Raw genomic sequence first — 10,959 nt, forward strand, 5'->3', positions numbered from 1 at the left:
GCAGCAGGGAAGTGCTTGTTACGTTGTATAGTATTTGGGATTTTGGCTTTATAGACGTTGCTGCTTTAACTGACTGATAAGACGTCTGTGTTTATGTATAAAGCCAGGAACAATTTATTACCTGGTGGAATTCAAAAACTATTTAATGAAAGGGAAGGGGGATACAATTTAAGGGGTCAGTTAAATTTAAAAATTCATGCTATACGTACAACCAAAAAAAGATTCTGTATTTCCATAAGTGGGGTAAAACTATGAAATAATTTAAGTGTAGACATAAAAAATAGTAATAGAATTGACGAGTTTAAATATAAATATAAAGGTATGTGTCAATCAAGATATATGCAAGAACAGGTTTAATGATTATTAGATGGAACATTGTGGGTGTGGCGTATGAATGTTAACACTTTGTAATAATTCTTTAGTATATTACTTGTGTGGTGTAGAAGATAATTATCTATGTAGAGATACTGCTTGCAAACCAATGATGTAAGATGATGTCATGGGGTAGGACTGGATAAGTCTGACTTCTTCCTACTCCGTTCAAGCATGTACTAGGTATAAGCACATTGAAAATATATTTGTGGACATGTCTGGAATTATGTGTGGTTACATATTGACTGTTGTTACATGTTTGAAACAATAAATCAATCAAATCAAATCAAATCATGAATCAAATGGAGATGTTAGTGACATCCAGCCCAAGTCTCAGGTCTTCCCTGTGAATCTTTTAAACCCATCTCTCATCTTTAGCCTCTCACTGGTCACCCTGGCTGACAGCTCTGTGCTTTCACACAAATGTTTCTGTTCTCTGATGATCGTCTTGTGTTCACCGGAGCATTGCTGTGTTTTTATTGGATACCAATCAGCAATGACAGCCTCAGACTGTCATCTGTCTGAGAAGCAGTGGCCAGCAATGTGCTCCAAAAACAGTTTCCCCATGAACTGTTAGAGAAGCTTCCGTCTGTCCTCGGACTCTGTGTCTAATCCAATGTCTCTGTGCCTGTGAACTGATCGGCTGTATCACTTTACCCCCGCACACGGGCCTGGATCAGAGCCAGACTAAGTGATAGCGTCACAGCCAGAGCGTCTGCAGGCTGCTGTCACACAGTCCAAAGGCTTCCTGATAATCTCACCAGTGTGATCCTGCTTCAGTTAATTAAACGTACTGTAAACCTGCCGAGCGCACTGGAACTCGGCCTAGAAACAGATAAGGAGCCTTCGTGATAAAAGCACTGCTGTGATTCACACAGTGGCTTGTGCTTAAAATGGTCCTTGAAGCCAAAGTGCTTCAGTGGTGCACAGAGCGTCTGCTTCTCTTCACAGCCCACAGGAATTCTAACCCAATCTGAACACACTGGGAGGTTAAATGAGTAGTCCAATTTGACTTATTAAAGATGAGGGGTGTTTTTGGCCCCGATCCGACTGCTTTAGGATCGAGTATCTGCTGACGGTTGACAGCTCAATCAGCGTGTGGGCACAAAGAGCAGCATCACAGCTTTTCGTCTTATTTCTACCCAAACAATAAGAGCTACATTTCTGAATAAAGTGTGTGGGGACCGTGATGTTCCTCTGCTCTCGTGTACTGCCATAAGCTAAGTCGCCATGCACTTACCCTGACACTGACTGAGAGCAGCACACACACTGCGACGTGTGATAAACTTTGTTTCTCCTGCACCGTCAGGGAGGTGAAGCTGCTCTGCAGACTTGGCCAGGTTTTTCCTCTACTGATGTCCAACAACAGGCCTTCGAGTTCTGTGGAGGCAGCGTTTCATGGAGCTCAGGCACACAGTGCTGCGAGAGCGTGGAAAGTGCACGTCCTCATGAACAGACGCCGTTCATCATGTTGAAACAAGCTTGTGCAGTGAGCACTCATCTGAGCAAAGCTGCACAGCTGTTACAACGGAATGCTGTGACAAACTCTTCGGTCCCTGTGGCCCAGCCCTGAGCTCTGGTCCTGAGTTCTCCTTGGACGGACCTGCTGGTTAAGTCCAGACGCAGCACTGAGATGGGCTGCTTGGTAACTGGATGGATTATGGTAAGAACCCGAGTGGGAGAGGAGAGGAGAGCAGGCTCCTCTGGCCTGAGAGCAGAGGAACGATGCTGCTGTGTCAGGTCTTAATGATACCGTGACACCAGCCGAGCTTGTGAGAACACTGCTGTGGCTCTGAGCCACTAGGACGCTGCTGGGTGAAGACTCTCAGCTTCTCTGAGGGGGAACTGACATTAAATCTGCTGTAAAAACCAAAGACAAGGAGGACTGGAGAGGAGGGCTGACAGTCTAAACACTTAGCAAGCGAAGGCTGTTAGCAGGAGGACAAGGGAAGCCCCCCCCATTCCTTTGTCACTCCGTCAGCGATGCTGGCAGTGGCCGACAGGGACAATGACAGTGAGCTGTGTGGGGATCAGCTACAGGCAGAGGAGGCTCATGGAGGGTGGAGGGCGGGTGGTGAGTGGTGCTGGGGGGGGTGGAAGACTAGGCTGCTGTTGTTTACTATGAAAGGGACCTTGTTGGTGGGACTCTGGTCTGACTGCTGAGACAGAGCCAGAGTGGAAAGGAAGTGCTGGGTGAGAGAAATCTGAAGAGAAGTGGTTTAAAAGGCTGAGTGAGAGAACGGCCAGTTCTTCTGTTCAGGACTCGCTGATGCAGATGAGCCAGTCGGCGGCAGCAGAGCTGGGGCGGCGAGGACAAGAAGCACAGCTCCGACCTGCTGAAGCAACACGGCGCTGCAGCGCTACAAAGAGCCACTGACAGCCTGTGTTTCATGACACAAACGGCATGTAAACCAAAGAAGAAAAGTGACCAAGAACTATGACGAGGCACCCTCCTCTTCACACTCTGGGTTGTCATAGCGTTCCCCTTCTCCTCTAATTATTATTCACTCCACATACAATAACTCATACATGGCCCTGGCCATTAACTGTTGGATTATTTATTTAGTTTTGATAATTTATGGAGCAGTTTTTTCTTTAAACACTGTAAACTAGCTATTTGTTGCACTTGTAGCGTGGTATTTATTATTATAGATGTGCTTTAAAATGTAGCATCTACAATTTATGACCTTGTGATCTACACTTTGTACTGCGTTTAACTGCCCCCAGGGGGAAAATCAAGGCCTTTGAATCAAATTGATTTACATCTGAGATGGAGACGGCTGTAACCATGGTAACTGTGCAGGACAAAGATGGACACAGCTGTATCCCTGGCAACCATACAGAATGATGGAAACAGCTGGAGGCTCAAAATGCTTAGAGAACACTGTGCAAAAGTCTTAGGCCGCCTTCGGATGTGTTGTTGTAGCCACAGTAGGATGACTATATACATTTGTTTATCAGAATATAATAGAAAATATGAGAAATCAGTAAACAGTATATAAAAATGAAGACACCAGGAACGGCCTTGGTGGAGGGACGGCAGTCAAGAGACCACTTCTTCAGAGGGGGACAGGGAGAGAGGGCTGAGACATGCAGACGCCCAGAGACCAGAGCGAAGGTCAGTGAAAACGAGGACGAAGGAGCGAGGAGTGGAAGTCTGAAATGTTCGGGTCCAGTCGTCGACATGTGAGAAAAAGAGCTGGAGAGAGGTGGGAGAACGAGTGTAGCGGCCTTCAGTGACACACGGTGGAGGCTCTGTTGTGGCTTCAGGACTTCAAGACCGTCTCCTCAGAAGAACTCACGCTGCAGACGGAGGTCACACTAAACTCTGGCTTGGGGCTGGAGGAGCCACTTTGGTTTTGAATACTGTGCACGTTTCCTGCATTTTCTGGTTATTTCTTAATAAAGGGACTGAGAAATACCCATAAATCATTACAACCTGCTGAAACAGCTAAACTAACTAAGAGGTTTGCACAGTGTTGTAGGTAACAGGCTGAAATGTCACTTAGGAAAAAAAAGAATAAATCTGATGAAACATTTTCATCAAACGACTGAATCAAAATCAGGTGCCAACATTAACACGGACACATCAGATCCTTTCCCCTTCCTCCTTTCTTTCATTCTGTTGAAGGGAAAATCATTATCTTCCCAACCTTCCCCACTCTGAACCATCCTTCACTCCGCCCGCCTCCCCTCTTTAGCACCACGTCTCCTCCTTCACCCTGTGAGAACAGGTTTCTGACAAAATGACGGAGCCTAACGAGCCAGAGTCTGTCATCAACGCCAGGTCTGTGTGTTTATACATCAAACTCTGTTGGATGAGCTCGTTATGTTACAGTGCTGCTGATGTCGCACTTATCAACTTTCTGTTCCTCTTACCAGACGGGGTTGGCGTTGACTTTGTCATCAAACCACAGGATGTACAGACAGAACAGGCCAACAACCAGAGCGTGCACAGTCGACACCAACCTGGGGATGGACACACAGACATGGGTAAATCAGTAAACTGAGCTGGTGCAAGAAGGTACAGCAGAGGATGTACTTCCTGCTCCGGCTCAGGAAGTTCGACCTGCCCCAGGAGCTGCTGATCCAGTTCTACAGAGGAATCATCCAGTCTGTTCTCTGCACCTCCATCACTGTCTGGTTTGGCTCAGCAACCAAACAGGACAAGTACAGACTTCAGCGGACAGTCAGGACTGTAGAAAAGGTCATTGGTGTGAGCCTGTCCTCCATGGAGGACCTGTACACCTCACGGGTCAGAAGGAGGGTGGAGAGGATCACTGCTGACCCCTCACACCCTGGACACAATCTGTTTGAACTCCTCCCCTCTGGACGGCGTTACAGGTCACTGTGCACTAAGACAACCAGGCACAGGGACAGTTTCTTCCCCCAGGCTGTTGCTCTGATGGACAGTTAAACCATGACTGTATGACTGGACAATAACCCTCAGTGAAACACCTGTAAATAAACCTCATACAGATTATACAGAATCATAGAGGTCTCTAGTTTTGAATACTCTACTTTTATCCCGATTTAGCTGATTCTGATGGAGGCAGACAACAGGAACTGTAATTAATGGATCATCGCTAAACTAGAGGGTGGCTGCAGTAGGTCTCAGCTGCACCGCACACGTCACCGATACGGTCGGATCTCTGGAACAGGCTGGAAGAGACACCAACATGCACTGCTCTGTGCTCCAGGTTTAACACAACAGACACGTTGCTCTCGATTCTCAATGGAACATGGTATTTTAAAACACCACCACACATTAAAATGGACAAATATTGGGACATTGACCTAATATTTCTGAATGAGACATCCCCATCACAGCTCCAGTTCTTTGAGCTTCCACGTGACTCTCAGCTCCGTCCACAGACGCTCAGCTGGACTCGCATCAGGACTCAATCTCCAGACAGTCCACTGTTTCCTTCCCATCGGTCCCGGTGCTCCAAAGTGTTCTGCCTCATTCTCCTGCAGAGGACTGTGAGCTGTGACTGAGACAGAGGCTCTGCTGAACGCCTCCACCGCCTGCTGGTCTCATCCAGGCAGCAGCAGAGCTGAACCTCCTCCATGTCCCACAGTGGGGATGCTGCCGTCCTGTGGGACAGCGTCAGTGTTTCTCCTGCGAACACGGAGCTGCTGTGTCCAAACAGCTGCATCTGGCTCCATGTGTCCACAGGACGTTCTCCCAGCAGCATCTAACCGACTCCACTCTGTCTCTCCACAGTGGGCTCCTCTTCCACGGAGCCACATCTGCTACCTGGGACCCTGTCGGACCCGGATCTCGGGGCTCAGCCTGGACCTGAAGTCTTCCTGTGTCTTTTTCCTGCAGTGGAACTCTGCAGGTCAATCTGTCTGGTCCATCTGGGCTCAGGTTTCCTCCTCTCGTCCAGGGAGCTCAGCTACGCTGCCATGGACCCAGCTCTTGTTAATACCCTCGGCAGCTGTGGTCACAGGGTCGTCCAGCTGCTCGGAGATGGTCTGTAGCCTTTAGCTCGACCACGCCCGCTGACTCTCTCCTTCCTGAGCTCGTCAGACAGCTCTCTGCTGTTCTTCCTCTTGTCCACGTTCAGTGACTGGTGATTAGACTGAACACAGCTGTGAAACCAGCTGTGACCAACATCACCACCAGCTCCCAGTGAAACCAGTTGCTGTGTTCAGGCCACTTCAGAAGATCTTTGGAGAACAAGAAAAACTAATCGCACCATGTTGCCCCCTGCATCCATGTGAGTGTAACTTCTTTTATTCCCCCAGTCAGCCCTAATGCAGTGGCACTGCTGACCTCTGGAGTGTTATCCAGCAGCTCTGTCCTCTGCTGTGGCTACAGCTGCTGGCCTCGGGCCTGGATAACGACTGGTTCCACAGATGAGTGGACGAGCTCAGTGTTACTGCTGAATCAGAGTCAAATGTCAAACTGAGCGGTACAGCTGACTGGTCAACAACCTCACAGCCGCTCTCTGACCGTCCTGATCATGTGTGTAAAAACAAACAGGCGCCCAGTTAGTGCTGGCCTGTGGCTTGTTCTGGTCTGCTCCTCAGTCAATACGGCCCAGACCTCCCAACGTGGACGAACAAGCTCATGTAAACTACACGGCAGTGAACAAAGCTTTAACGTGAGAGCAGTGGAAACAGACATCGGGACAGAAAGGGAAACAGGAAAAGCCAGTAACAGAGTTGTAACAGCTGCTGATTACTGCCCTGTGAACTTCATCCTGAGGTCACTGCAGACCGCTCTGCGCTCCAGGGGCCGTTCACATCGCAGCTGTAGGCAGCGCTGGCCGGAGCCACATAAGGGTCTGTTACAACAGAGCTGCATCTCCAAAAACACAGCTCAGTTCAGTTTGAATGTCAAGACTTTATACAACACCACTGCACAAGCACAGCATTCTAGGAAGGGCCTCCGACTCACAGAAAAATGGTGAATCACTCAGGTCTACCCAGTGTCCAGGAGGAAACGTCCACTGTGTGTACTCGCCGAGTGCGAGATCCCAGTGTGTTTCCTAGCTGCAACAGCTGGCTCCTCATGGATCTCCACATGCAGCACTGTGGTCTGACCTACATCATCACTTCTGCTCCTAAAACCTGTAACTGAGATGAACCCTAGCAGTTTCCTGCAGTGTTTTACAGCCGAGCGGCCCACCCCCGTTGGCCAGGCTTGGTAGTTTCACCCAGTAACAACACACATTTAAGGAGCGCGACTGCACTGTTGTTTGGCCATTTACTAAGTAAATCACATCCGATGTGCTAGGATCTGGACGGCTTCAGCTACACCTGAACATACATGAGTTATGGAGCTGCTGGTCCTGAGCAGCAAGACGACAACCTGCAGCCTCCACAGTGATCAGACAGGTGACGCAACACCAGGAGGATTTACCATTAGTTCAGATAGAACGGGGTTCCTAATGAACTGACCACTAACTTCCCCACCCCTGACAATCTTCAGCGCACGCTACAACTGAACACACAAGGCAGGTCTAACAAACATGAGGTGGAGCCCGGCAGGAACATTTGTCTGAGTGACAGAAAGACGTCACTTTGACTGACGGAGCAGCAGAGTCACATGTCTGCACGGGGCTCCGCTAGCAGCAGCAGGCTACAAGTACACACAATATCAAAATACAGTAAGAGTCAGTAGTACAAAAGGATCAGTGATCTAGTGGTCGTAGTTTAGCTGCTTTTTCCTCAATGTAAACCTACACTATACAGCACATGATGGGTGTCTGTGACTCACCTGGAGTTCCATTCAGTGAGCTTGGGGGGCGGCAGCTGCCTGTAACCTGGTGTGATGGTGGAGGAAAGCCGTGGGCTGGCCACTGAGAACAGGAGCTGGAAGCCCACGAAGCTGCTGGCGACCACGGCCAACTCTCTGGTCTCCATCACTCACCTAAACACATCGAGGGGGGGGCATGGACCGGTTCAGTCATGGGGGGTAAGAGGAGGAGAGGGAGAAACATTTAGGCAAACACTGGTGTAACCCTGCTCTGATTGAGGACAGCGGACACGGGAGTCGGCGTCCCGTCTCACTCTGGAAACATCAGCCGTCACTGTCAGAAGGAAGACGACGACCCTGTAGCGTCACTGCTGTCGTACACTTCATCTGCGGCTGTCATATATTTGCACTTTTATCTTGGTCGCCCACCCAGAGCCGGAGGTTTCTTCTGTTAGAAAACATAAATGGAACCGAACTGTTTACTTATTTACTCCCAGTGATTCTTTATAGAGACAGATTATTGATCCTGAGGGAAATTCAGGTATAGCAACAGCAATGAGCATCAAAATCACAGCACCCAAAATAAAGACGTGCCTGGTCCACCTGTGCACACTGCCAAATTGTGCAGGGCTGAACACAGTGCAGTAGTGAAGCGGGATCATAATGTTTGAAGTGTTTGTTATGTATTGGTCTTTGTATACATGTTAGTTTTGTCTCCGTTTCGAGGGGCAATGTGTTCTGTAAAGGTCTGAACCTCCAGTTTAAGGAAGATTTGGCATAAAAGGCTCCACTGTGATGTGTATGTTGTAACAGGATTACAGCGACACACTAACAACCCCTGAGAAGGAAACAAAGGCTGAGTCAGGAACGACAAGAGGGTTGAGAGGCCGAGACACAGGCTGAGGAAGATTTACCGGGTCCGTCTACTTGGTTTCCTTAACGCCAACACTGATTGACCTCACAGATTTAAGTGTTTGCTGCCTGAGTCTTGGACCAGTCGAACACAAACACAGCCCAGATGCAGACATGCAAACTACCTGCTGCAAACGTGCACAAACAGAACGAACGACGAGCAGCGTCAACAACCAGGTGGACGACCTGAGGAGGGAGCATCTGTATGGAGTGTTAGCATTTGGTGATGGAAAGTCAAACGGCTACAGAGACACAAGGCAACACAAACAACCACAACTACAGAGAGCTGCAAAATGACCACAGAACAAGAAAACATGAATACAATCGTGCACGGAGACGTAGAACTACCACAAAAGCTGCGTCAACGTCTCAGGCCTTAACGCTCAGATCTGATCTGAGGACATCTGGTCTGTTCACACTGCTGTGGACACACCAGATCTGGGAAACTGCAGCTGGGACGTGGACATGGCTGGAGAGTCTGGCTCCTGAGTAGGAGAGTGGGAGCCAGTGGCCTCACATCTGTCCACGAGTGTGACCTTGTGTTCACATAGACCTGCAGCTCTGGGGTGTGTTGGGTTGAGTCACCACACACACCAACAGTGGTGGTGACTTGTTTCACAGGTTCTGTTTCATAGAGACAGAGGGTCAGGTTTCCCTCCATGCTGTTTACCTCCACAGTTGGCATGGGGGCGATACATCCAAATTCAATATATCGCCATACAAAAACGTCACAACATGTATCCTCTTGTTTAGCAATATATATCGTGTGGTGTCCATGCACCAGCGACGTGATACTTTTGTAAATAAGACAATCTAAAAGAACAAGTCAGTGCCTGTTGCCAAAACCTGCCGAGACTCTGAGACACAGACAAATTCCTTGTAGGCTAAACATGCTTGGTGATTAAAGCCGATTTCTGTTGTGTACGTATTCTGCAGCTGGTCATACACTGAATATACTGAATCCAACTGTACCAAAAATCAATTCATCACATGGTCCCTTCTCTGCTCCACTGAGTGCAGGCTGGAGCCGTGATGACAGTGACCGGCTGTCATCTGGCTCTCGCTGCCTCAGACCGTGTCAGCATAGTCTTTCTAAACTTCCTCCTGTAGTGTGGTGCAGTGCATTTCAATTCTGTCCACCTCACTCCCTGTTGGGCAGCCTATGAGACATTTGTCATCCTGAAGCCCGACATCCCAGCAGCTTGTTGCACTTTGCTGCACAGATGATGGCCATCTGGTTCAGTCTGAGTTTCAACCTTCTCAGATCACAAAAGCGGATACAACTGCAATAAGAGCCAAATTCTTCTCATAACATCATCCTTTGTCAACCTGCAGCACTTCAGTCTGAACCAAAAGGCTCCGGCTGCTATGAGGCATCTTAATCACGACCTGTCCTTTGCACTAGTCTCTGGACTTTGGCCTGTAAACGCACCGGAATCCAGATTAAACCACAGAAGTCGTTTCAAACCACCTCTTACTGAAGAGCTTATGATTACGATTGTGCAAGGTGAGGATTAGCGGGTGCAGGGACAAAGGACTGATGCGGTGTAGCTGTGTTATGTGATTTCAACATAAGCAGTTTCGCTTCTGGCAGCACCTGAAGCTCCAGCCACGCAGCTGACGTCGTCTTCTACTGTCAGTCTAAAACGCACAGCGTCCTGTGCGACACTGTGCCATGAGGATCCTGCCCGGCTCACACACAGTCTGCTCTGGAAACCTCTGCACAACAAACTGCAGGAAGGCTCACGCAGCCAAATCGCAGCCACCCTCCGCCCTGATAGTCCCTCACTGTCCCCAGCAGCAGAGCTGCACAGTCCCGGGCTTCGCTGATCATATGCAGCATGTGGCTGAATAATTCATTGGCATCCCTCAGGCAGCTCCGCTCTGCCCCGGGGAGCAGCCTCACTGCGGCTGACAGGCCGGCAGGACAGATGCTCTGGGAGCCACGCTTGACTTGTGTCGCCGGACCATCCTGCTGCTGTCAGCAAACCACGACCCCGTGACATATCGACCAAACATCAATAATAGCGGCTCCATTTCCCCTGTTCCTGTGGAAATGGACGCGGCCCCCGTGTTCCGCAGTGCTACACCCGAGCAGAGGCTCAGACCCGCTCTGGGTGCAGCTCTGGACGCGAATACGGGCAAACAACTGGCGGTGACCAGAGCGACGCAAATCCGCCTTTATCACACTGCCTAACACCAAACAGCTGTGTGTGATTTGCAGCCTGCCCACAGCGTGCGCAGCTCTCGGTGCGGGCTGTGTAGGAGGCACCCGGCTGCGCTCCTGGCTCGCTGTCTCTGCAGTGGGTGCAAGCGCGTAATAAAGCACTGCAGGCACTTACTTGGAAATGGCGAGCTGCGAGTCAGATGCCTGTAATATCGGCCACGTTAGCAGCAGCCAGGCGGCGCTGGACGAGCCGGTGGAACCCCCTGCACGTCGGGAACCCAGCTGCTGCCACCGCAGG

General features: G+C 49.6%; 1 protein-coding gene across 3 annotated transcripts in view; it reads right to left on the reverse strand.

Annotated features, from left to right (window-relative positions):
- tlcd4b (TLC domain containing 4b) overlaps positions 1-10,929 on the reverse strand; it is a 16,523-nt gene extending 5,594 nt beyond the window's left edge. The window contains exons 1-3 of one of the 3 annotated variants that reach the window (XM_020623095.1): positions 10,837-10,929; positions 7,604-7,756; positions 4,252-4,341 (exon numbers count right to left, since the gene is read on the reverse strand). In XM_020623095.1, coding sequence (XP_020478751.1) covers positions 4,252-4,341; positions 7,604-7,749 — 236 coding nt within the window. In that variant the 5' untranslated portion in view covers positions 7,750-7,756; positions 10,837-10,929. Of the gene's footprint in view, positions 1-4,251; positions 4,342-7,603; positions 8,031-10,091; positions 10,643-10,836 lie in introns of those variants that run through there. The other 2 variants (XM_020623096.1, XM_020623094.1) reach the window with 2 other exon arrangements.
- Positions 10,930-10,959: the final 30 nt, after the last annotated feature.

This window comes from Monopterus albus, unplaced genomic scaffold (assembly GCF_001952655.1).
Source record: "Monopterus albus unplaced genomic scaffold, M_albus_1.0 scaffold292.1, whole genome shotgun sequence".
NCBI lineage: Eukaryota > Metazoa > Chordata > Actinopteri > Synbranchiformes > Synbranchidae > Monopterus > Monopterus albus.